Source organism: Myotis nattereri (genome assembly GCF_964212035.1).
Source record: "Myotis nattereri genome assembly, chromosome: 14".
In the NCBI taxonomy this organism is placed as follows: Eukaryota; Metazoa; Chordata; class Mammalia; order Chiroptera; family Vespertilionidae; genus Myotis; species Myotis nattereri.
This window is the reverse complement of record NC_138089.1, coordinates 59387519-59414877: the sequence shown is the minus strand read 5'-3', so window position 1 is coordinate 59414877 and position 27359 is coordinate 59387519. Positions and strand designations below refer to the sequence as shown.

At 46.1% G+C, this 27359-nt stretch overlaps 1 protein-coding gene across 3 annotated transcripts in view; it reads left to right on the top strand.

The window, feature by feature from the left end:
* DOCK3 (dedicator of cytokinesis 3) overlaps positions 1 to 27359 on the top strand; it is a 179051-nt gene that overhangs the window by 81619 nt on the left and 70073 nt on the right. For all 3 annotated transcript variants that reach the window (XM_081106290.1, XM_081106292.1, XM_081106291.1), the window contains exons 10-13: positions 13322 to 13403; positions 18571 to 18631; positions 19981 to 20128; positions 25370 to 25458. In XM_081106290.1, the coding sequence (XP_080962416.1) occupies positions 13322 to 13403; positions 18571 to 18631; positions 19981 to 20128; positions 25370 to 25458 (380 nt within the window). The remainder of the gene's footprint in view (positions 1 to 13321; positions 13404 to 18570; positions 18632 to 19980; positions 20129 to 25369; positions 25459 to 27359) is intronic.

Here is a 27359-nt window from a genome sequence, read left to right as displayed (position 1 = left end):
GCCTCCCACTCCCCTGCTGGCTGTCTGCTAGGAGCTGTTCTCGGCTCCGAAAGGCACCTGCTTTCCTCGCCTGTGTGGCCCCCTCCATCTTTAGGGAGCAGCAGTGCAGTGAGCCCTTCCCAGGCTTCGAATCTCTGACTTCCTTTTCTGCAACTAGTGGGAGAAAATTCTGCCCTTTTTAAGGACTGGCTCACCCAGATAATCTCCTCGTTTTACAGTCAGTTGTGTCATAAAATATAACCTGATCATTGGAATAAAAGCCACTATATTTGCATTCCTGGGGATTATGCAACCTTAGAATTAAGAGACAAGTTTGGGGGACCATCTTAGAAATCTGCCAAAAAAGGGACTACTTCTACTTCTACATTCTGTATGTGAAAGAACATTAATGAAATATTGTTCACTGTTCACAACTACATGCATAGTATGACTTCAGTAACTTTTAAAAGACTACAGTTTTTGAAAAGAATCTTTGAATTGACAGATATTTGAAGTTTTGTTAGTAATTTTTTTAAGTAGCTGGCAACAGTCTTAAGGAAAAGACAATGATAGTGAATTATAACAAAGACTGGTTGCGCTCTATGGAAAAAAAACCCTCCAAAACGTTTCGCCCATACTTGTCCCCTTCTTTCAATGGCCAGCTTGGCAGTGTGGCACCAACACCTGCTTTGCTTTTCAGTGATGATGGGTAAGGTAAGAGGAGAATTTAAAATGTCTTTCCTATTTTTTCCTAATATCATGGGTTCCCCTTCTATAAAGAAGTCATTACCTTTGTTTAAAAATATTTTTCTGTATGCATATCTATTATGACTGTTAACCATTATCTTATTTAACAGTTACCATATAATTACCTCCTCAAAATAGTACACACAATCATCTTCTAGAATAGAGCCTGTGTTATCCGTATTTGGTTCTGTGTGGTACACTTCTCTTTTCTATTATGTGGCTTCCCTATTCACAGGAGGCGTGTGATTGTGTTACTAACTTATTTTCTCTGCAGCACTGGTGTGCCTGTCAGTATGCCCGGCCCTCTCCCTGGCCCTTAGGTTTAGCAGGTGCTCTAAGCCTCAGGGCGCCGGTGACTGATCTCAGCGCTTCACTGCCTGTCCCCAAGGAGTCTTCTCTCGTCTGGGGGTGGGGAGGGGGAGGTTGTTTTTTGTTTTTCTTGTTGTTGTTATTAGGCCTTAGGAATGCTAAGTTGCCCTCAAAAACTTAACCACTCTTGATTATCACACAAAAACACTTATGTTAGCCATCTTTTCACAGATGCTTTGCAAAACAAGCTAAAAAATCCTCATTTCCTATTCTGCTGTTTACTCGCCATTCAGAATACCCTTGTGTAGAATAAACTTTCCCTTGAAAATCAGCTGCCTCTATAATTGAAGTGAGGGTTCTGGCCGAGAGTCAGGCATTCTACCCACGTGAGCTAACTGCCTCTGAAAGTCTCAGGTGCCCCTGGAGAGAAATTTTCTTTTAAAATGACAGTGAGAACATTGTTTACTAAGTCAAGCAGTTTTGCTTCCCTCTGCAAAAGGTCGTGTCTACGATGCAGCTGCAGCTCGTCTGCAAGAGCTCAGGCAGCTGGTGATGGTCCTGCAGTTCAGGCTTCCACTCAGGCCCCTGGTGTGGCCCCCCTGTAGGCTCAGCCCACTCCCCAGCCGGCCCCCAAGGACTTTCTAAGTCCCAGCAGGAATAAGAGGGGCTAGAATCCTGGCTCTGCTGACAGTTGGCCCTTGAACAACACGGTTTTGAACTGTGCCAGTCCTCTGATATGTCGATCTTTTTTCAGTAAATATACAGGTGGCCCTCCAGACCCCTGGTTTCACAGCCATGGATTCAGCCAACCGTGCATCAGAACAGTATTTTTGGCTTTGGCAGGTGTGGCTCAGTTGGTTGGAGCATCGTCTTGTACACCAAAGGGTGTTGGGTTCAATCCCTGTTTACAATAAGTCAACAGTGTGCATGCAGGAGGCAACTGATCGATGTTTCCTTCTCCCTCTCCCTCTCCCTCTCTGTAAAATCAATCTATAATAATAAAAGGGTAACATGCTAATTAGACTGGCTGTCCTTCTGGACGAAGCTGGGGCCAGAGCGAAGCCCGTGTCCCGGGTGCTGGAGGGAAGCCGGTGCCGGCAGCCGGGGGAAGGAAGGCCTACTCTTGCACGAATTTTCGTGCATTGGGCCTCTAGTTATGTATATGGGACTTGAGCATCTGCAGATTTTAGTATCCATGATGGGGGAGGGTCCTAGAACCACTCCTCCGCGGATAGAGAGGATGGCTGCGGAGAAGTTATATATGGATTTTTTACTGTGGCCAGGGGTGGGAGTGTCAGTGCTCCTAATCCTCACATTGTTTAAGGACAACTGTATTGCATTCCAGTGGCCAAGCCAACTCAACATGCTTCTACATATATGTCCAGTATATGTCCAATGCATCAGATCATGCTCAGAAACATTATAGGGAAAATCTGCTAAGAGATAGGCCACGTGAAATTTGCCCTTCAGATATGTACATTGGTCTGTGGTTAAACCTGTGTTGTTTTCATCTGAGAATAAGGTCAGAAAATGCTCTCCTGTGTATACCATTGTACCATCTCTCACTATATTCTGAGTCTAGATGTCAGGCTGGAGAAAAGTTTTTCTACAATATCCTAGAGTCTGGATAAAACGGGTAAAGGAAATGATCAGGTTCTTTCAGTTCTTTGTTTACAAGAAATTTGCCTTCTGCTCTGTCCAGATCATTACACAGAGGACAAAGTAGAATAACACTAGACCCTGTCCGCGTATCAGTCAGGGCATCAGGCTTTCCACTTGACAAGGTGTGTCATCTGCTGCTTGAAAGCAAAGAATGGAGATTCCCGAGAGGAAGGAAAACGGGGCATTGGACGTGCAGGGCTTGGGGTCCGTGGAGCACGCGGAGGCTGTTGTTAGGGTAACGGGAACTCAGGCACGAGGAAGAAAAGCAAAAGTACAGATGAGAGGAGGCTCGGAAATGAGCTTGATCCTTTGCAGTCACGGGAACCAGGAATGTCCCCAGTCCGACTTGTTAGACAAAGGCAAATGGATGAGAGAACTGGACATGGAGAATCTCAAACACAAAATACAGACAGCTGTGAGCTTCGGAAGATCTGTTCTTTGGTAGAAAACAGTGGGGACTGTTTTGTTGCAACATGACTGTGTAAGCTAACTTTGCCTAACATGGCATCTGGAGGTGCGGCTGCTGCTGAGGGAGAAGTCCAACTAGCTTTCCTTCTGAGCATGTTTAGAAGAGACTCGTGTGGAAAGAGATCAGCGAGTTGCTTCCTTTGAACTCAGTTAATTATTATTGAAGCTCCTAGCCGCCCCCCTTGCTTGCCAGGGAGCCGTAATACATGTTGACTTAAGAATGTCTAACCCTGCAGAGAATTTCTGTAAGAATTTATTTGAGCCAAAACTGATGACAGTTGCTGGGAAGCAATATCTCAAATGCTCCAGAGAATGACAGTTTTGCAGTTTACTTTATGCATTTAGAATTAGAGGGAACATGAGGAATATTACATGGAAGTGGGAGAAAACAAGGCAGGGATTGGTACAGGATAGTTAACAAGATTATGTGCTTTCTTGAGGGTAGTTAAGGCTTATTTCAAAGGTATGTTAACCTAGATGCACAAAAACAATGGCAGGGCCTTACCCAAGACAAAGATAAACCTGCTACAAACGTTACCTGCCTCCGGTGTGACTGCCCACTGTGACCTGCCCGATCACCCTGTGAGGTTACTTTCCATCACTGGGCTTGTCAATTTTACCCCCTTTTTGTCCACATAACACTTTACATGGACTCTTCAAATCGTAGTTAAAAACTCTATTAAATATCAACCTGATTGTTGCCCTTAAGTTTGAACCTAAACACAAAAATATAGCATTTTCTTTCAAGAGCTTTTAATGGAAAATAGGGATATTTCAGTATCAAGACAGAGTAGAGAGATGCACTAAATAAACCAATGACAGTGGAGGCCCAGGAGCTGGAGCCTGGGCTGAGGTGGAGAGCTACAGTGTGAAGTGGTGAGGTGCTCGGACACAGGAAGGGAATCCACCAGAGTCGAGAGTCCAGTAGCTGGAAAATGGAAAGCAAAGCTACAGTTTATAGGTTGCACAGGAAAGCAAGTCATAACCATCCCTTGTTTATTGGACAAAAATTATATTATCTTCATTGATTATTACATTTGCTAGACTTCGCTCTGCGGTGTTGGAGTGATTGTTGAGTGTACGTGGAGGCCATTAACCACAGGCGGGAACACGGAGTGGGCAGGTTTAAGGGACCTGGTTTTAGACCAGTAATTATTATTTTCTCTTTGTGGGGCATTATTCTACAGACCACACCCCTTAAAGTAGCCCCTCCATGGAGGCCCTGGTTTTACACTTCTGTTTATTAATATGGGGGTGGGGGGGAGAGAAACAGTGCTGGTAACCTTGACCTTGTTCTCTAAAATCATGGATTTTCAGGAACCTTGCCAGTTGAACTTAGTGAGAATGGAATGACCTACTCTTGGCCTGAAGGATCTCAGTCATGCCTGTACCTTTGACACAGAACCCAGGTTTCTACTTTCCAAGGAAACAGGACTTCAGGTCCCTTCTCAGACAGGCCGGATATAGAATCCCTTCATAAAGCTGGGCTTTGAGCCTATAAAAGAACTCCTCATTTAAATTTGACCTGCACTGCCCCCCTCCCCCCCATTGCTGGATCCTGGGTGTTGGAATCAGGAGCCTCTGAAAGGCCTTTCTCAGGGCGCGTTCACCCCTCTGTGAAGGGTCCACGGCCAGATGTCCGTGGGGTGGGGGTGGATGTGACAAGTCAAGGAGGAGCACATAAGTGCCAGGATGCAAGAACTGTCCTAAAGGCCAGCCTCGCTGTGTCCTCACTTCTCACGGCCACCTCCTCAGCTCACAGGGGAGGAGACAGGTGCCTGCGCCACGTGGCTCGAGTCATTAGGTCAGGAACTGTCAGCAGGAATCCCAGCTCCGCAGTTTGGACTCCAAGGCCTGTGCTGACTTCAAACATGTCCCACAAAAGGGGCCACCGCCGCCCACCGCATCTTCAACCACTGACTGACGGAAGCCCCGCTGACTGTCCCCAGGGCACGCCTAAAAGCCTTTAGGACGGGAGACTAAACCACAGTCTAGGAGAAAAGGAGACCAAGCGGGCATTGAAATGCAACTTGTATGTGGACCAATCCCAAGATTGTTAAAAAGAGGAAGGGCGGGTTTATGCAAAACACACTGAGCAGTGAGCACAGAGGAAAAGCAGTAAAGAATTCTATTTACTATTTTATTTACTGTTTCCAACAATCTATTATTTTGAAGTAAGAATAATAAAAAATTAAGTTTTAGAAATATTACATATTGAAAAACAATCTAATCATTATGGCATAAAAGTAACCACAAATGTAAAAGCTGCAGCCAATGGTAAGTCTGGCGGAGAGCTGGTGGCAGCGTTACTGATTTTTGGCTTTTTGGCTAAGACCAAGTGTAGTGTCTGTTCTTATCAGTTTAATATCTGATATGTCCTCTATCTGAGGACAATGTGTTAAATGGATTTTTGGGGCTTAGGAAATGGAATAGGAGTTTGCTTTGTCCACTCCAGCACTTCCTGGAACGGTACACCCCCTTTGGGGGGCGGGTTTTGATGGTTCAAAGTAAGATTCAACCTATACTACTAGAGGTCAACCTACACTGCTAAAATGGTGGGAAGCAAAGTCAAACCTAGTCCTACAGGCCAAGGCCACTCTCGTTCTGCTCAACCAGTCTGTGCTTTCTCTTTCTCTCCCTCCGTCTGAAACCAACAAGGAACTTATCCTTGATGATTTCCAGTCAAGGGCAGAGGGCCTTGTGGGAGGCAACCATCCCACGTGAGACCAGTAATTCTTCACCTTGGCTGCACATTAGAACGAAAGTTCCCAAGGCCCAGGCCACACCCCAGATTAACGAAGCCCGGAGCTGTCAGGTGGCTCCAGTGTTCGGGGAAGGTTGAGAACCACTACCCGGACAGCTGGGTTTAAGGAATTGGTTGGATTTTCCTTAAATTTCTTCTTTAAGCACAGCGGGTATACAATATTATATTAGTCTCAGGTGTGCACCATAGTGATTAGGCATTTATATAATTAACGAGTAATCACTCTAATAAGTCTAGTACTGATCTGACACCATACATAGTTACTAGAATGTTATGAACTATATTCCCTATGTTGTACTCTACATCCCATGACTATTTTTTTAACTGCCAGTTTGTACTTCTTAATCCCTTCACCTTTCCAGGAATTCAGAATCTGTTGGATTCTGGGTAGAGCTCCTACATGCAGAAGGCAGTAGGAGGGTGCTAGGAATGACTTGTTAGGGATACAGTTTCAGTGCTGATTTAGAAATTGTTTACTTTTTACAAATTGGAGTGGATTTGCAGTTATAATTGTAATAGTCCTCTTGTTGATTTATTCAACACATTGTACACCTAACCATGTAAAAGGTGTTTCAGGCACCAGGGATTCAGCACAAAACAAGTCATAACAGGAAAGGAAAATCCCTTTCCTGTTATAGTTTACATTCTAGAGGAGGAAACAGACAACAAATAAATATATACTATAAACCCTGGAAGGTATAGATACTTTGAAGAATTTTTGCACTGAAATTTTTTTTTTCTTTCATTAAGAAATTTGTAGGATTGCCCTAACCGGTTTGGCTCAGTGGATAGAGCGTCAGCCTGTGGACTAAAGGATCCCAGGTTTGATTCTGGTCAAGGGCGTGTACCTTGGTTGCAAGCACATCCCCAGTGCGGGGTGTGCAGGAGGCAGCTGATCGATGTTTCTCTCTCATCGATGTTTCTAACTCTCTATCCCTCTATTGTAAAAAAATCAATAAAATACATTTTTAAAAGAAATGTGTAGGATATGTTAAGGCTCACACTGATAAGGCTGGGCACCCTGTGGCTGGCTTCAGAGGAACAGTTAGCCCCGCTTACCTTAATTGGTTCGTGGTGTTTGCATAGGGTCGAGTCAAAAAGGATGGCTGTAGAGGAAATGAGGGATCGGCTTGTGGTCAGCTTCCCACTGCCTGGAAGAGCATCCTGGCCCCTGCCATGGGCCTGCGACGCTGTGGGTGTGTGAAGAAGCAGCCTCGGGCACCGATACTCCTCCCACATCCAGCTCCTGGGTACTCAGAGCTCCGAAGCCTGTCTGACCCCAGGGTGAGACTCCCCTGTAAGGACTCTAAGGCCCTGTGCCAGCTAGGACCTGTGCCTTGGCACCTACCTCATCCATCTGCCTATCCTGGCTCCACACTCGGCTCCTGCCCAGCTGTGGTCAGCTCTGACCAGTCTGTGGCTTTGTCCCACTGCCCCTGGGGATGATTCAGCCCACATGGCCCACCCAAGCCAGCCCTGCCTGAGGCTTCCAGCCTCAGCCCTTGGGAGTCGGGGCTCATCAGGATTCCTGGCTTTGACCTCTGAGGGCTATCCTTGCCCTTGTCCTAAACTCTCTCAACTCACACTCCTAGACTCTTCCTGCCTTACCAGGGTTCGCACCGTCAGGTAAGTCGGACTGCTTAACCCTCGTGCTTCCATTTCCTCAGTGTACAGTACGAGTGTCCGCTTCATCGGAGTGACAATGCGGCGAAATCCCTGGAACAGGCGCGGCTGATAGCGAGCCTCAGCGATCGTGGTTATTAGATATGTGTTGCAGCTTTGCTCTCGAGCCCAAACATCAGTGGTTTATATGCTTTTGTTGGGCTTCCGAAAGGCAGGAAGGGCAAATAAAGGTCGGCTGCCACTGCAGAGATGCTCCTCGCCAGAGCCCTGCTTTTGCCAGGCCTGTCCCTGCGACCCCGGTGACAGGATCCCTGTCAGCTTTGCCCGGTGGCAGGACAGAGAGTCCATTAGGCGAAGATGCCCGGCGGCGGCAGCAGGCACATGCAGAATATTCACTTATTACGAGAAGCCCTTGAGAGCCTTTAAAGCAGGGAAAAGCCGCGTGTGCAGAGAGGAACCTTCTTTGGGGAAAACTTGCCCTTTATTGCTTCTCGCTCTGCTCCCAGTGCGTGGGAGTTTAATTGTGCTGTCCTGTGAGCATGAAGTCATTGGGAGTCCAGAGCTTCCTTAGCAGGGCTTGTCTTCACTTCGTTCGTCTCTGTGAACTGCGAGCCCTGCTTGGCTCGGGGAGTGCAGAGCGGTTGGAGGCACAGTCCCTGCTGCGCCACAGGCAGGACCCCGACCTGAAGGCTGAGAGCCGGGCAGCCCCTAGTGGTCATTCACCAGGAGGACTCATGGGGCTCAGCGCAGAGTCCTCATGGCTGAGATTTACTGCAGTGACATCGAGGGGAGAAGCAGCCAAATCTTCACAGAGACGGACTCAGGCTGGAGGAATCCACATGCAGGCCTACTCATGCTCTCTCCTTCACGAGTTTCTAGTTCTATGTAATTTTGATTAAATTTGGATATAAATAGCTGCATATGGCTAGAGGCTACCATATTGTGTAACATAGCATAGGACCTGGCAGACTGCATATAGGGTGAAATGGTTGTGCAGGGCCTTGGCAGAAAGAGTAAACCGAGTCCATGGGCACAGCGTATCAAGAGGAAGGAAAGACATGAAGAAAAGAGGAAAATTAAGAACGAGAGTCCTTTGTAGTCTCAGATGTACCTACTCGTGCACATCTGTAGGTAGATAATATTTAGAGACATGTAGCTATTTTCAAATTGGTTTATTTCTTTTTGACCAATATTGTATCTTATTGTCACCATCCTATATAATAAAACCCTAATATGCAAATCGACCAAACGGTGGAATGACTGGTCGCTATGGTGCTCACTGACCACCAAGCTCCTCAATGCAGGAGCTTCCCCCTGGTGGTCAGTGAGCTCCCACAGGGGGAGCGCCGCTCAGCCAGAAGCCGGGCTCACAGCTGGTGAGCACAGCAGCGGTGGCGGGAGCCTCTCCTGCCTCTGTGCGGCAGCGCTAAGGATGTCCGACTGACAGCTTAGCGGGCTCCTTGAGGGCGCTCGGACTGTGAGATGGCGCAGGCCGGGCTGAGGGTGCCCCCTGCCCAAGTGCACGAATTTTGTGTACTGGGCCTCTAGTTTATATACTGTGAAAGACAGTTGGAATGAGTACAGGCTTTGGAGAATTCAGACCAGTTGAAATCTCGTCTTTATACCTTACTAGCTATGTTACTGTAGTGTTGTTTTTTAAATAGCATCACCAATTTTCTATAGTAAGTGAGAATAAAAAAGAATTTGACATAGTGCAGTGAACATTGTTCCTATATTTTAAACTTTAAAAAATTAGAGATCTTAAATACTTTCAAAGTTTTAGTACTTAGTAAATCTTTATTTGCTTTTGTTCCTTGATATTATTCCTGTTTTTCAGTTTATACTTTAAAAGCCTAGAAAATATCTAGTAAAATGTCTGGCAGATTTAAATATCTCTTTGGTTTTCTGGTTGGCTGAGTTTTTCTAGCTTCCATTCAGGAAAGAAGATTTTTGTTTCTCCTCTGTATATTTTGGTTTTTATAAGCTCTGCTCTCCCCATTAGGAATCTCTCAAGCAAGGAGACTTTGCCTCATTGAAGCACAAAAACAGCAGCAGAAATAGTAACAAGAACAAGTTACTAAGTATCAATAATGTATCTCCTGGTATCCCTGGAACACTTACACAGTCACAACAGGCCAAACCTGCAGGAGAGAGTGTGTGTGTGTTGCATGACAGTCCAGGAAAAGGAATGAAATGAAGAAGAACAAGAATGTTCACATATTATAATGGAACAAAAGACTATCAGTGCAAGTGTGTGTGAGGGAGGGACAGGCCCAGGAAGGTCCCCTTCCCACTGAGAGCGTGGGACATTCCCACTGGTCACGTGACGTGCTGCCTGAGAAAGTGCTGACACCGCTGCTGTGCGGCGCAGGTGCTGGCGCTGCTGTTGTCCTGTTTAGAGCCTCGGGGTGTGTTTCATTTCCGGTAGGAGCTCCAGAGCCTCACTGTGAAAACTGGAGAGTCTTATGCATTGAATTCCTAGAGAGAGTGGTGTTTGCTCATTCAAAAAGGTTTTATGTGCAATTAGATCCTTGTAGTGAAAGAGTGAATTTTTGAGGTTATCTTTTTTCAGTCACTAGAACTCTCATTAGGAAATGCTGCTATTAGATTATGCTGGGTCTGATCTTTCATAAAAGACCCTTATTTTTCTATATTATTATTGCAAAGGCAGTGTTTTTACATGAGATCTTAGAAAGCAAGCACACTTCAGCCTTTGTTTAAATCTTTCCTGTTTCCAAAGTAAATAAATTGGAAAAATTAGATCAAGTTATCAATGATTTGTTCTTAAATGTTTGGGGTTTTTTTGCAATAGTGCTTGGGCCTATCTTTATCTGACTACAGTTAAGTGAATTAAGTAGCATTCTGTACATTTGATGAAAGAGTTCTTAGCTAAGTTGGTTTTTTCCAGCCTTCATTCATGTATTGGTCTGTTCATTCATGAACTGTGAGGTGTGGGTTACTCTGGGGAAGTGGCCAGGGACCCATCTGCAAGGGTGGGTGCACTGCACAACCAGACAAAGGAGCTGTTCCAAGCACCCAGGGCAGCGCTGCTCTAACGTGGCTCCCCGCCTTCCAGGGCATCGCGCTGCTTTCTGCGGCACCTCAGGCTGCTCACTCTTCACTGGGAAGCTTAACACTGTGACTTCTTGTCCCGGCTGGTGTAGGTCAGCGGTAGACCATTGGCCTACCCACCAAAGGTTCCTGGATTTGATTCCCGGTCAAGGGCACTTGCCTGGATTGCAGGTTCATTCCCTGGCCCAGGGCATGCGTGGGAGGCAACCAGTCAGTGAGCCTCTTCTGTGCTCTGCAACCAAGATACGTGCCCTGACTGGGAATCTAACCCACAACCTTTTTTTTTTTTTTTTTTTTTTTTTAATATATTCTATTGATTTTTCACAGAGAGGAAGGGAGAGAGATAGAGAGAGTTAGAAACATCGATGAGAAAGAAACATCGACCAGCTGCCTCCTGCACACCTCCTACTGGGGATGTGCCCGCAACCCAGGTACATGCCCTTGACCGGAATCGAACCCGGGACCTCTCAGTCCGCAGGCTGACGCTCCATCCACCGAGCCAAACCGGCCTCGGCTCCCACAACCTTTTTGGTGTACAGGATGGCGCTCCAATCAACTGAGCCACCCAGCCAGGGTGAGAAGCCCTCTCCACAATGCCTGCGCGCAGATCCTCAGTCCCTGTGACATGTTAGCGTTCATGAATGTTTATTGGAAGAATAAAAAGGAAGGAGGAAAGCTAGAAAGAACCTCTGGATTGTACTAGTGGTTATGAAGTGTTCTCTGGAGCCCTGAAAGGTCTCAGGGTTGGTGGGTAGGAGAGAGGCTAGGTAGGGGGGATTCCTACCCCTGCCTCCCTGCCTCCATCTCTGCTTCAACCAAAGTAGCTCTGTTTTTAAATTTTTCATATATTGGTGAACAGTGCAAGGTTTTGTTGTAAAGAAGGGGAAAGCTGATACTAAAAATAAATTTGAAAACCACAGCGATGATTTGCCTTTATGAAACCCCTATGTGCATTTCTGCTCTTCCTGCTTTAGAAGGAAGTGGGAACTTAAAGAACTTGAGAGATAAAGCCAAGTGAGCTACGCTGGAAATGAATCCATGAGGAAATATTGGAGCTTTCCTAGTCTGCTGGGGAGCACCGTGTAGTAGGGCCTTGGGGCTACTCGCCTGTTGGAAGCACCTGGAAGGCTGTCATGGGAGAGATGCTGAGTACTTGGCATCTGTCTCCACAGAGGACCCAGTGAGAAGCTGGAGACTAAACTGAAGAAGTAGAGAGATTTCCTCCGAATTTACTGAGGAGAGAGCTCATATTTCCAAAACGGAGTCTCCAGAACATTCCCTTCCTGGGGGTCCGAGACTGCCTGCCTCAGAGCCCTCGGAGGCTGGACCCTCCGGGAAGTCCCCCAGCGTTAGCGTCACGGGAGAAGCGTGTGAACTAGAACCCTCATAAAAGCAAGTGCTTCTAAATGCAGGCGCTGCTAGACTGGTCGCCTATTCGGGTTGTGGAATTCATCTCTAAGAACTTGCTCAATAATGTGAAATTAATGTAACTTCACGCAGTGTTCATGTATAGCACATCATAAAGACCACTAAGTGCAGAGCAGATCTCATAACATTGCTTATTGAAGAGTGAGAATTTATCAGCTCTTTTTTTCTCAGATTCTCTAAGAGAAAAACTGGCCCGTTGCCCTCCTGTGGAGATGTGGATGTTTATCAAATCTCATGAATGAATTTTACTGTCTTGGCCACAGGTTTCCCCCCACACCTTTGGGAAATAGTATTTTGTGTAGCTCTCATTGGCAAACATTCAGTCAGCAGTTATCAAACTGTGCGCAGACTCCATTGCCTTACACAAGCGGGTTGTGGGTCAGATATCACGTGTATGGCTGGTACTTAAAGCACATGAGGTCATAAGCCTCTGAAAAGACCTAGAGGATAGAAACCTGTGTGTGTTTAACAAATTATTTCCCAACAGTATTTAACCATTCCTTCTGCAGAATAGCTGTTGCCAAATCAGGAAACATTGGATAGACATTGGCCTTCAAATAGTTTTAATGTGAACAGAGAGCATCATTTATTTATCATTTACATTGGAGAAGCTAGCAAAACAGGAAATAATTATATGTGTACCTAAAGCCCTTTGAAGTGAAACACACACACACACACACACACACACACACACAGACACACAGTTATTTTGAATGTTTCACAAATTGTGAAGAAGCTCAGGTGAAACCAGGAGCATGAAAGGATAGGAAATGTGAAGCTCAGGTCAGCTCTGTGGGGACTGCCTGAGGGGCCGCCTTTCGCTGCCATCGAGGAGGAGGAGGAGGAGGAGGAGGAGGAGGAGGAGGGGGAGGGGGAGGGGGAGGGGGAGGGGGAGGGGGAGGAGGAGGAGGAGGGGGGGGGAGAAAAAGGAGGAGGAGGAGTTCTTGGGTTTTGACAGGGCCAGCAGCTCTGTCCACCTGGAGTTTGCTTTATCTACCCGTTTGTCTTGGGACCACAGTTATGGGAGCAACACCTTTAGGGAGATGAGAGCCACAAGCAAGGAAGCAGCAACACCTGTTAGGCAGGTTGTAGTGTCCGTTGCACGTTGCTTGGCGAGAAGAATAGTGCTCTCCACTAGACGCCCTTTTGGCCCTGCCTGTCGCTGTGAGCTGTTCTGAAAGTGTTTAGCGTTTCTCTGTAAACGCCCTTTTATTTGTTCTGGAGCATGCAGTCCCTTACATTTCTCTGTCTCTCTCTCCTACATTCCAGTGAGCGGTTTCTGGTGAGACTGAACAAGAATGGTGGGCCAAGGAACCCAGAGAAGATAGAACGAATGTGTGCCCTTTTTACAGTATGTGCAAATTCTCTTTCCCTTCTCTGCTGCTACTCCAACCAGGGGCCTGCTATGTGGATGTTGTCACCCTAGAAACAAGCATTTATTCTATGTCCCCACACACTGGGGAGAATAGGACTTCATTTATGTTTCTATCAGGTTTTAATGAAATATTTAAAGAAAACAAATTAGTTTTTAATTGAATTTTTTATTAAAGAACTATAATCAAGTGCCTTTACTGATGTAGATTTTATAAGCTGTTTAATATAATAGACACTTAAAATCTGAGAACGGTCTTTCTTACTATTCTTATTCAAGGCCACTGGGAATTTCTCTCCTGTGTAAGTATAGTTTCTCAAAAGACATCCGTCAGGTTTATAGCTTTGTTGTGTTTTCAGTGCGTGCATATAAAGAGAGACAAGCTGAACAGTCCTCTTTCAGATACAGACAGAGGGGCTTTCCCTGCACGCCCTGTACTTCAGGGCGCTTTCCACGCAGCCATGCTGGGCCTCCCGGTCTCTGAGCCCGCGAACTCATAGCTCGGAGGCTCAGGGATCTGCTTGGCGGACAGTGCTGGGCCTCACAGCGCCACTCTGCCTGTGTATTGTTCGGGTTGGTTCTGAGCTACCAAGGCTTTTCTCCAAGTTAAACGAACCGGCCCGCTTTGATTCATTGTGTGCTGAAGAAGAAAACAAGGCTGTCGGAATTCTAAACCAGCTGCGACTCCTGTGGGCGCTGTGACCTCCAGTGGTACCGACCCATCAGAACCCATGGCGCAGGGTCTGCCTGCGGGGCGTGCTCGGTGGGCGGCGCCCGGCTGTCTCACAGCTCGCAGTGCGCCTCTGACACACATGGCAGCGGGGTAGGCACGTGGCTTTCTCTGAGGGAAAAGCTCCCGTTACTGCAGAACCAGAAACCACCTTCTCTGGATGCAGTTACTGAAATGCTCAGACGCATGGGAGATTTGTAACTCTGGCTCAGCAAAGTGATGTTTCGCCCATCTTGGAGCTCAGCATACAAACCTTAGGTGATCCTGCAGGGAGAGAGGGCAGGAGATGCTGACCATGAAGACGGTTAGGGGAGTTGAGATCATTTTGTCTGGGAAGGCTGGTGCTCTCTCTTCAGCAGGAAAGGAGAAGGACAGGGAAAGAGTCCAAACTGCAGTTAATGGGCTTAGGTTAGGGGATGGGGGGCGGGGGATGGGGGGCGGGGGGCGGGGGAGCTTCTGACGTGAGCGTGCCTGAACTCGGAGGTGGGGTTCCGCCTGGAACATCTGGAAGAGCTGGGACGCCCCTCTGTCTAGAGTCGACGGTCTCCATCGTTTTAGGAGGTTTTTCTAGATCCTGGTTTCTGATCTTTTGTTTTGTTTTGTTTTCTTTTGTTAAAGCAGCAAAAGAAAGTGTTGGTTCCTTGCTCTTTGGCATTGTGGGAGCAGAGCTGTGTGCATGTGCTGTCCTTAAATACGATGAGTGCAGCCCTTGTCTCTTGAAGAAATTAACTTAATTATGATGATATTTGAATATAATTACAGTGAACCAAAATTTTCATTTCACAGCATTTTAATGATCTGTATGGGCCCAGAAGCCTGAGCTGTGGCTCCAACTTGACAAATCAGGGATGCGCATGGCACTCAGGATGTGTGTTCAGGCCGCCAAGGTGCGGAGGCTAAAAAAAATAGCATTTCTGTATTCCCTCTGAAGGACAGCCCTGCGTTTCTTTTAGAAGATCCGAAAAGTGATTTGAGGAATTTTTTTCGAAGCACATAAGATTTTTGAACAAGGCTGTCATAGCCAGGAGTTTTGTGTTTTACTTTAAGCTATATGGAATAATAATTTTGGTGGGACTGTCTTCTTGAGTTCCTCCTGTAGGCTAAAGGAGTTTTCCAGATTGGCAGATGTGCTACAGAGTTTCAGAGTAAATGCAAGGAAGTGCAACCACAGCTGTGGTTGATGCCAACCTGTTAACTTTCCTTAGCGTCAGGGAAAAGGGGACCATGCACACTGAGTAGGTAGCAGGGTTACTCAAGCAGCCGTCAGAGCCACCTTACAGTCACGTTATCCACGGCACAGCCCTGTTCGCTGGAAAACCTGTCTTTTTCTGACTTTGTTAGATTTCAGAGCTTCCTGTGCAGGAACAATTTTATCCAAGAAGGAGGTGTTTGATGTTTGTGTGGGTGTCTGATACAGGAGGGTTTTGCTGGCTTTCGTGGTAAGCTGTGGCTGTGTGCATGAGCGAGTGGGGCATGTCTGTGTATTTACTCCTTACTTGACACCCAGCGCCTCACACGTAGCGCCCGGCAGATACTAAGACCGTAATAATGATCCTTACATGACTAAAGGAATGTGTGCTTGCTTTTTGTTATATTCGAGTGACCAACTCAGACAATGAACTTGTCCTGCTTCCCCTGCATTAGTTGGCATTATATTTGCTACATTCACTTATACTCTCGCACATTTCAAAATAGAATTTTAGGTAGTGGAATTAAGAATGAATTTGATTATGGGTATAATGATATTACATATTAAAACGTTGCCTCCTTTTCTGCAGCATAAGTATGAACAAATTGGCTTTGTTTTGTATTTGTAAATCCCATGATCTCTACTGAAAAAGGCGCAGGGAAATGAGTTGGCTTTCCCTATTTAAAATAGAATGTTAGCAACTGAATCGAAGACACAGAGCCCCGAGTCACTGCCCTGACTGGGCACTAGCTTCTAATGAGGTGGGGTTGGAGGGTATGGTCCAGTGACTAAATCTAAATTCAAACCTTGCTCATCAGCTGAATGGTGGTTGTGAGTATTTAATATGGATAGCCACACTTGGTACTTGGTTTTGAAGAGTTTACATTTAATAACTCTGTGGTAACTATGTTTAACTATGCATTTACTTTTATTTATTTTTATTTTTTTGGATTTTTTTTATTGATTAAGGTATTACATATGTGTCCTTATCCACCCTTCCCCCCCCCATGCATTTACTTTTAGTAAGATAGCTTTTATATTAAAATTTGGCATTGAAATTAAGTGGGACTCACGAGTAATAATTTTACTCAAAATATTTCCTTGCGCCGATTATGATCATATATTGATTGACCTCAAATGAATGCCATAAAGAGTTCTGGGCGTCATGCACAACATGGTCAGAAAGAGCCCCTACTTGGAAAATACTGGTCATTATATTTCAGGCTTCTTCCTTTTATTCAGTCAGAGCCGTGGGAGAGGTCCCTGGTCCTGTGTGTACAGCCATCTGGTTAGTTCTCTGGGCGTATGGGGTTGATAATTATAGTGCAATTTGATAGTTCAGACTATCATAATCCGGGCTATTCAGAAGGAACCGTTTCACTTTGAAATATGCCAGCTATTTCTATATCCTTCAGTAATAGTCATGTTTCAGTCCCCCAAAACACATGAAAATGGTCATCTGTTTTTCAGTTTTTATTTGGTATTTAGTTGCTATCTTAATAAGTGTCAAAATACAGTACTATTTTGAGGGTATAATTTTAAATCCATTTGTAAATTAAAGGAATTAGTGAAATGGAGCCTGAAACACCCATTTTAATACCTAAAGACAAGTAAAACTTTCATGTAAAAATATGTATTTGTGATTCCAGAAATACCAATTTATGTTAAACTGTGTTTTAGCCTCTATCGTTGCAAGCATATTTTATTATCCCCTCAAGAATTTGGCAAAATATTACAGTGTTATGACCGTCTAGAATCAGGAAGCTCAGTTTCGCCATTACACGTGCTTCTCCATGTTTCCTCTCCTTTCCTGTGCTCAGAACCACTGTTCAGGGCAGAGCTGGGACTGGGGCCAGGCGAGCACAGCAGAGGGTTCTGAGAATGAGACCTCCTTCAGTTTTGAACCTTAGATGCCTTCTTTGCCTCACCCTAGTCCTGACCTGGCAACAGGGTGAAACTCATAGACACAAACTAGTCTGGTGGTTACCAGAGGAAAGGGGTGGGGGTGGTGAAGGGTAAAGGGGGCCGAATAGATGGTGCTGGAGATGACATGACTGGGTGGTAGGCACACATGCAACATAAGATCATGTATCAGAGAAATGTGTACCTGAAGCCTATATGACCCTATTAACCAGTGTCACTTTAATACATTTAATTTAAAAACTGTTAATGCAGTCCTCGTTTAAAAATAAATAAAAATAAAGCAAACATGGGGGCTCTGGATCGCAAAACTCATTCAGAATGTTGGCTGCCAGTTGGCTGTCCCTTTTCCTGCTTTATTGGAGAGAGACAAGCATCTGGGACCAATCACAGGATGAAAGGTTGGAAGGAAATGGAACTAAGGGACCTTTTCCTGGAAGGAAAGGGGAAATCAGGGGAGCCTATCTCATAAGGACGGAGGTCACTCCATCAATCACTCATTCTCCACAGCGGCTGGGAGGGAGCAGTGAGTTGATGACCTGGTGAAAGTCTGAAACGTTACTTCAAGTGCAGTGTGTTAAATAAAGTATAAATGCCTATTCCTAAGTATTTTATTTCCAAATGTTTTCTAAACATAAATAATGTATGAAATTATTTTCATAACTCTAGTTCTTAAAGTTTCTGATTCTGAATCAGACTTGTTTACTTAATGAAGCCCTTAAATTTTTCCAGATGAAATTATTTTCAGCTTTATACTCAAGTACAAATGATATAGATCTAAATTTAGAAGTGGAGATTATATTATTGAGATTTCACTAAGATCAAATTAATCTTTTTCAAGGGAGCATACCTAGTGTGCAGTAATAATAACGTGTGGACAGTGGAATAAATGTAAAGTAGTAAAGAATAAACTTTTAGAATTTCAGTCATTAGTGAGCTTTTTTGGTGTTTTCCCACTTTTGTGCATTGAACATTTCTTTTGTTACAAAATGTTATGTAATATTAGGCAGCATCATGAAGATTTCTAATGTGATTTCTAAAAATCTTGTAGATATTTGTTAGGTGTTTGACATAAGAGCTGGAAAAGTGTTATCAATAAAATAAACTTCCAAAGGCTTATAAGATATGAGCCATTCATTGATGCAGGGATCGTATAAACACTAAACTGCGATGAGCTTGAACCTCCCTTCCCCAGCAATCACATACGCTAAAAGTCATAAAAGTAAACCTTACGAGGTTCAAAATGAAATTTTAATTATTTTCTGTGTATTCATTGCCTTAATTAACTTTTTTTTCTCTTTTCTTAGGATCTGAGCAGCAAAGATATGAAGAGAGATTTGTATATAGTTGCCCATGTGATACGAATAGGTACTGTTCACCTTATTCATTCCCGTGACTAAGAACAGGCCTCTTGGGATAAGTATCTGCTCTGTCTGAGCTTCGTCTTCTCCCCACCTCTTCCCTGTTATGTCAGGTCTTGGCCTGTATTGGAACTCTGTCTTCAGCTCAGCTGCTATGGTAGCTGAGTTTGCTATAAATGAATAGATTTTTTCACATAAAATCTTTTTAAAATATGTTTTCATTGATTTTTTTTTTCAAGAGAGAGAGGAAGGGAGAGAAAGAGAAACATTGATCGGCTGCCTCCTGCCTGCCCCCTACTGGGGATTGAGCCGCAACCCGGGCATTGCCCCGACTGGTGGCCTCTCGGTGCTTGGGACGTGCTCAACCCTCTGAGCGCACTGGCCAGGGCTCACTTACAAGTTTTTGTTCCCTATTAGTTTTGGACCCAAACCCTTTATTTCGAGTGGTCTGCTTGTAGGCATTCTCTTTACCAGAGTGCCCTGCCTCTGTCCGTCCTCTGCCACAGAGGTCTTAAAGCAGCTGGCCAAGGTTGCCAACTTAACAGGTGGTGAATGGTCTTTGCTGTGTTTTGTGTCCAAAAGATAGATCTGCGCGATTTCCCACAAAGTTAGTCACTGTTCTTGTTGCAGCAGATGGATGGCATCTTGCTTCTGTGCCACACAAGATGGAAAAAGTGATGTTTGCTACTGTTCTGTGGTTGGTTTGCCTAGCCTTATTTCAAATATATGACATAATCTGGGCGGCTCTGACTAACCAAGGCTTCCTTCATAGGTTTGGATTTTGGCAAATTTTGTCAGAGGATGTGTTTGAATCCTTTGCCAACAAAACAGCCATTTTGCTGTGGTTTTGTTTTGCTTCACTTGATAAAGCATTTGTTGAGGTTCTGGTATTACATTTGCAAGTCCTCTTGTCACTGTAGGCTCAGCCCCCGTGAGCAGGAAAAGCAAGGTTTTATCCACTTTGTGAGGCAGTCTTGCTCCTGTGCTGGTTCAAGAGTGGCTTTGGCAGCTGAAATATGGAACTTCCTTAATAGGCCTAAATTTTAATCAATCAGCACATTGGTTTTTCCAAGAAGTTCATAAAACCTTGGTTTTATTGTCACGTGATTAATAAATGGCCTTTTGGTGTTGACGTGGGTAATAAGAATGGTTGGTTGAATGTGATGCAGAAGAGCCTGGCCACAGGCCTGGCTAGCATCCCTCACATAAATATCCCTGCATCCTTATTTAGTCCTAAGTTAGTCTTCCAACTTGGAGCATCTCTAAGATGCCTGCAGCTCTGGCATCCCTGGCTGGCAGTCGGGCTGGAGAGCGGATGGAGCTCTCAATCTGACTGGGTTTTGTGCTGTGTGCTAGGCCGGATGCTCCTGAATGACTCGAAGAAGGGCCCTGCTCACCTGCACTACCGGCGACCATACGGCTGTGCGGTCCTAAGCATCCTGGACGTCCTACAGTCGCTCACAGAATTAAAGGAAGAAAAGGATTTTGTTCTTAAGGTTTACACGTGAGTAATGCATATCAGAAATATGAATGATTTGTAACGTAAGACATCCCAGCACTGTCCTCAAGGGCAGCAGTTCTTAAGCTTTGTGGGGCATGGAATCATCAGGTCACGTAGGGTAGAGAGCCCTTCGAAAGTCAGAGTTTTTGATCTGAGGTTTGGGATGGGGCTCTAGCAGCTGTATTTCTAATAAGCTTCCAGGTGATTCTGAAGCAGCTGAATTTGGAGCCTTTTTTCCTAACGTAAAAGTCTGGTGGTCCACATTTTCTCTTCTAGCCTGGATTAACCAGCCATCTATATATATAAAAGCTTAAGTGACTGTTAACGACCGGTCGACCAGTCACTATGACATGCACTGACCACCAGGGGGCAGACACTCGACACAGGAGCTGCCCCCTGATGGTCAGTGCACTCTCACAGTGGGAGCGCCACTCAGCCAGAAGCCGGGCTCACGGCTGGCGAGTGCAGCAGCAGTGGTGGGAGCCTCTCCTGCCGCCACAGCAATGGTACCTAGCAGCGGTGGCCAGCACAACAGGCTGGCTCAGGCTGCTCCTCAGCTGCCTGCTGCTTCACACACTGCCACATCCCTCAGGGGATGTCAGACTGCCAGTTTAGGCCCAGCGGGGATCGAGCCTACACTGGCAGTCTGACATCCCCTGAGCAGTCCCGGGTCAGGCTGAGGGACCCCACCGGTGCACGAATCTGTGCACTGGGCCTCTAGTATTATATATTTACAGAAAGGCTAGTCATGCAGTTTTTCATGTGTTTGGATATAAGAGAGTCTTCTGTGTCTAATGCTTGCCCACAGCTATGGTAACTGAGCTGGTTTCAAAGAAAGTGCATGAGTCAGGTTGCCATGCTTTGAAGAAAAGCTAGGTTTTCTGAGGAGCTGGAGTTTCACCCTCCACTCCCACCACCCCGGGTCTGTAAGCCCCACCCAGCAAGGCATGTGTTATTTTTCGTGTTTGCCAGCCCAGGGACCTGTCCTGCAGGAGCAGTGCGTCACATCCTGACTCTTGTTAACAAAAAGGGGAAACTAATGAGACACAGATTCCAGGCACATTGCCTGGCTCTGCTGCTAAGACTTAGGCATGAATAGCAATGCTGAAAACATGGTGAGTTTTCAAAACAAGTATAACGCTGGGAAGGTATTTTTAAAAATCTGTCCTATTTTGATTTTAACCAAATATTGTTTTTTTAAGTTAAATCTGTCAATCACCATGTTAATATATCTTCATCATAACATTGTATGGATATTTTTCTGTCCAGTCTGTTCTGTCTGGTTTAGACATGCAGTGAACTTAATCCATAATTACACTTAATTTGGGCCTTTATATAGTGAGCCACATTTTAGTAATTAAACAAAGAGCCATACCTCCTTACTACCTGTTTCCCTTAGCTCCATTCAGAGGCACGATTTGATGAGATGAGGCTCTTCTTTTGGAATAGTAACTTACAAAAGGAATATTGGTGGGTTTTTCTCTTCCTTTTATGTGCCCATCACAGACTTTCTCATATACCAAATCTCTGCATTGATGGGGGCTGGGATCCACTTTTTTTTCTTTTTTTAATATATTTTTATTGATTTCAGAGAGGAAGTGAGATGGGAAGAGAGAGAGAAACATCAGTGATGAGAGAGAAAATCATTGATCAGCTGCCTCCTGCACACTCCACACTGGGGATTGAGCCCGAAACCAGGGCATGTGCCCTGACTGGGATTCAAACTGTGACCAGGTCGACATTCAACCACTGAGCCATGCCGGCCGGGTGGGACCTGCTTCTTGATACGCCCTTTTCATTTCAAAAAGGACTAAAACCGAAATCCAAACTTACATCATCACCATCTTGCTTCACTCTGTCCAAGAGGTGTCTAGGCAGCACGGGAGGCTGGCATCTCCGTGCGTGTATGAGCTGTTCTTGCTTCAGTGCCGATTCGCGTCGTGCATAGGGGCCTGCACGCATCCCTCTGGAAATCATGCTGTCAGGCGCAATTGAGCTAATCGCTTCTAAAACAGCAGCTTTCAGCGCCAGCCTGTCACTTTGCAAGGAGGTGGGTTCATATGTAGCTTTTGCTTAGCTGCTGCTTATGAGCTGTGTCTACTGGATCACCTCTGGAAAACTAAAGAACAGTGTGTTCATGGAGAAGGTAGTTTGAAATGTTTTGAAACACCGAGAGAGTTAAAATGGAGGATAATTTTTCCACTTGAAAATATTAGGAGACTTTCAAACAGACCCCCAGCTGCACATTTGTGTAGTTGTGCTGACGTGCAGACTGAGGGTTCGTCTTTTAAACCCACGTCAGCACAGTGCAGCCAGCCCGCAGGCGAAGTGAGTTCCAGGGGACATGTTGGTTAGATTGATTTGAAGCTTAAAGGGTTTGCTGACGGCTACAGTTATTAGTGCTTTAGCCTTGGCTAGGACAGGCTTTTACAAGGGTAAAAATCTCTTGTAGAATTTTAATCAATGAATTGGCAAAATATGTCAATTTTGACATTATCGTCATTTCTTTCCTTATTCAGAATCAGCCTCAAACAGAGATTTAATGTTTCTTGCCATGGTCACTGCTCCGGCTTTATGGCTGTTGTTAAAGATAATGTGTGTATGGGAAGGCACCACATCCTTTTAAGAAAATTTCAACAAGAAGCCAAGGCATTAAAACTAGGTCACGTCTGATGAGCCAGAAACCTTAGAAATCACCAGTGTAACCACGCTGTGTTGTTTAGTCCGATACAGATGTCGTATTTTCCCTCTGGGCCGTAGGGACAAGGGCCACAAGCAGGCACAGGGCTTGTTGAACCTGGAGCCTAGAACGTGAAAGGGGAAGTGGTGTCAAGGAACTAAAGCCAACGCCATTTCTCATGCATCTTAAGATTGAGGGTGAATTATCAACATCAGTAATCATGCTTTAAGTATTAATTTGATTGGATGACATAATCATGCCTGATTATAATCACAACTCATTTGATTATGTAATAAATGCTTACATTTATAATTTTTCCTTACAAAACATCCTCATGATTGGGTAAAAGGTGCCGATGACACCACATCCACTTAGTTTCAAACGGTGTGAGGAACTCCCCTCGGCATTCTGGAAAGGGCGGTGTCTGAAGGGCCAGTGAGATGATCACCTGGTCCAGAGGAGAGACGGTCATGGCTGAAGCACGGCACGAAGAGGAGGGGTCCGCTGTGACAGACTGGAAGACAGCAAACTCCGGGCCCGGTGACAGCTGGAAGGGCTCTGCTTGGGTGAACCAGTGGGTTCCACTCAGTGAGAGGGCGTCTCTGGGAGCAGACGGTGGCGGAGAGAGGACCAAAGCGCTCGGAGCCATGTGGACCAGGAACTTAGGCATGAGTCTGGGCTGCAGACACTGCTTTGTGGTTTGGCACCTTCAGGGGTGGCTGAGACTATAGTCGTAGGTGGGATTGCCCAGGAAAGCTTGTAGGGTAAGAAGGGAATGGGCTGAAGGCAGAGCTATGAAGGCCACCAATAGTTAAGGGGCAAGCCGTCCATTGTCTGGCATCTGAATTGTATGTGTTGGGGGGAAGGGTACATGTGAGCGAAATAATACACAGTCACCGCTGATGTGGTCAGCAAAGCACTGGCTCGCCTCCACGACCAAGGCGCCAGTGAGGGTCTGTTTGGGAGGGAGGGAGGGAGTTAATTTTCAAGACTCTTTTGAAATGAGGGGTGGGGGGCAGTGCGTTATTTATGACAAACAAGTCAGAGTTCCATTAAATTCCTCCTGATCTTGTGGACCTAGAAAGTGACAAGAGACTGACAGAAAGACCACTTTGAATCCACCAGCGGGCACTTCCCTGATGTGTTGACCGGTTGGAAGATGACTGTGTGCACGTAGGACAGGAGGGATGCCCGTGCTGCTGCCAGCCTTTTGCTGGGCACTCCGCTGGGCACTCCCTGCTGAGTTGCTATCAGAGCGGTCATTTGAAAGAACACTCTCCCGCCCTTTGTTTGAAGGATCATGGGAGCAGGAAGTAACCTCCCGGAACTCCTGAGAACCTTGTCTTGCCAGTTCTCTGCAGGCTTATTTCTACTGACGGGACATTCCGAAGAACCAGCGATTGAGCAGCACAGCTAAGCTAGTGACAACCTCCTCTAACGCGGCGTGGCCTCTGCATAGCCCTTTCACTTAGGAAGCTGTGGGCTTCACACTGCTTTGTACACGTGACATACTTACTGGGGTTTCTTCTTGGAAGCGGCTGGGCTGGACTCCGCCCTCTGAGCAGCCATGGGAAGACCCTGTGGATTCTCCTTTGTCCCTGGGTCCTGCTTTCTGGGGTCAGTGGGTCTCTACCTCCCGCTCCAGCAGGAGCAGGGGTGGGGCCAGGACTGTGGGGACTGCCAGTGTCACATGGAATTTTCAAGGGCTGACCCTGATCTGATTGCAGGTGTTTCATTGACGTTCTACGTTAGGGTGAGGAATTGCTCGTCTCTGCTCCTGCTGCACCAGGCGTGGTGTGGCTGCAGCCCTTGAGCTGCCCTTACAGGGGACGACCCTAACCTGCCGTGTGTGAGTGCGGTGCAGTGTCGGTCCTTCATGCTCCTTGGTCCCAATCCAGAAGCCCCCGGGGAAGAGCGCCGTTCTCCCATATGTAGGCATCCGCCTTCCCTGCTAAGCCCTCCTTCCCCGGAAGCAGAGGGTTTCACAGGGAGCCAAGCCCACGGCTCTCCCAGACGGCTTTTAAAATGTTGGTCTGGCTGCAATAGAGCCACAAGCAGATCTCCACGTGGCCCTGTGCTCAGCAGGGTCTTCTCCTGGGGCAACATGACAGCTGGTGGACAGAATAAAGCTGGTGCCAGGCATGTCCGTTTATGAACAGCAGAGCTCACCGGGAGGACCTGTGTTTCCTCCAGCGGGGACTTTCCTCTGAGCCCAGCTTTTGTTGGTTGTTTGTTTTTGGGGTGTGTATGTGTGTGTGTGTGTGTGTATGTGTGTGTCTAGAAACTAGAAAAGAAGAAAACTTGACAGGTGGGAGAGTGCTACTTCAGAAAAGAGGGTATTTTGCCTCTTGAACAATATTTATAGAGATTTATTTTAGAATTTCCCAAGTGTGAATTGTCTGTGTGCCTCAGCAGAAAACGAGCCTTGTCTAACTCAGTGAAACAGTTGCTTCCTTTGGAAAGTGAGCATGAAGTACCCTTCACACTGTGTCACACGCACGGCTGGGGCGTCAGAGCAGGCGTTTGAGACCCTTGAGAGCTCTAAGCCTGTCCTCCTGTTCCAGGTGCAACAACGAGGGGGAGTGGTCGCAGATCCACGAGAACATCATCCGCAAGTCCAGCGCCAAGTACTCCGCGCCCAGTGCCAGCCACGGTGACGTACCTCTCTGGCTGCAAATACAGCCGCGTGTTGTGTTTGCAGTTGCTAATCTCGCACCTACTCGATTGTGCTGATCAGCGGCCACGTGCAAAGTTCAGTTCCCTGCAGACATTTCTTCTCCTCCCCAAGGGCTCTATTTCTTTTTGTGATAATTTGAGACCTTTCTTAATTACAAACAACATACATTTTCAGTTTTTTCTCTGACCGATTCCATGTGCTCTGATAAGGAACGTGAGTTGCATTGTCAATCCCGAGTGAGCAGAAGTGTTGCAGGGTCTGTCACATGTGGAGTCTGTCTTTTCCTGAGCAGAGATGACACCCAGCCCCCAAAAGAGACAGAGGTTCCTATCACTTCTCCTCTTCCTGTTTCGTGTGAGCCTCACCAACAAGGCCTGACACAGTGAGAACCAGTGACTGTTCTGCCACCGTCAGTCATCCTGGCGCTAGAATAGATTCCAGCGGTCGCCAACCGGTGGGCCGCGGGCCACTGGCGGTTCGTGAGGTCCGAAACGGTGGCGGCCGCTGGAATAGAACATGTTTATTACAAGGCAGGTTTCATCTTAGCTCAACTTATCCTTTTCCTTTGTCCTCCTTTTCTTTTAAAGCCCCATTTCTATAGTTTCTGTCTAAATTTTGGTGCAGTTCTGCACATTAGAATGGTTGTTTTATAAATCGAACATTAATTGCTTGATTAAATTAGAAGCACTACTTAAAAGCCTGGGAACTTTTATATACCCTAAAGGTCGCTCTCAAATTTACGTGCAACCATGCTTCTCTTGACAGGTTTTAACCTCTAAGTCATTTCATAATCTCTTACATAACCTCATTTGTTTTAACGTTCATAGGCTTGTAAATAAAAAGTTGGCCCTAAATGGCAGTGGAAAGCCACTGGAAGGCCTGGCAGTTCCCAGAGCTGTGGAGAACTTGACCCCCTCTGTCAGGGTCAGCAGCTAGTCCACTCGGAGAGTCCTCAGAGCTGCCCCGCACCAGAGACTGCAGGGTTGAGACCTCAGCTGGGAGTCCCTGATTCCCTGAAGCTCTGTCTGTAGCAGGGGCCCTCAGGGCCTCTCACTGTTGTTTTAAGGGACTGTTTCCCTAACGGCTGTGCCTGGGAGCCGAAGCGCTCCGTGCAGTGTGATAAGTCCATATTCCTCACCTGCAACGGGGCTGAAGCAAGAGGCAGTAAAATCTTGTTTTTCAAGTATCGAAACCTACTAGCATTTTGGAAAACTACGCTTCACATCAATATTTGTCATGTTCCTTGTTTTATTTACTTATTTGATTTATAAAGAGCTGCCCTTGACTGTCTGTAATTTCTTGAGACATGATATGATTAAAACATGGAGAACATTTTAAACATGAGATGGGGGTAATAATACATTAAAAGCAACAGCTGAAAGAGCAGTTTTACCAATACCATCCCCTCACCGGGTTATGGTGCTGACTTTTGTCTTACTCCCCAGAATGAGCAGGGACTGTGCCATCTTCAGTATCTATGGTTTTTGTCCAGAACTCACAGACACTGGCTGTTTAAACAGTTTTAGAAAAGCATGTTCGCCCAGCCAGTGTGCTCAGTTAGGCATCGTCCCATGCACCAAGAGGTCATCGGCTCGAGGCCTGGTCAGGGCGTATGCCTGGGTTGTGGGCTTGATCCCCAGTAGGGGGCGTGTAGGAGGCAGCCGATTAATGTTTCTCTCGCATCAATGTTTCTAGCCCTCCTCCCTCTCCCTCTCCCTCTAAAATCAATAAAAACATATTTTTTAGAAAAAGAAAAAGAAAAGCACTTGTTCCTCTGGTGCTGGGGGCACTGCAGCCTTCAGGGCGCCTCAGCTAGGAGGGCTGCATGCACTTGTGGGAAAGCCAGAAGGAAAGACAAGCTGCTGCTTTTTGAATTG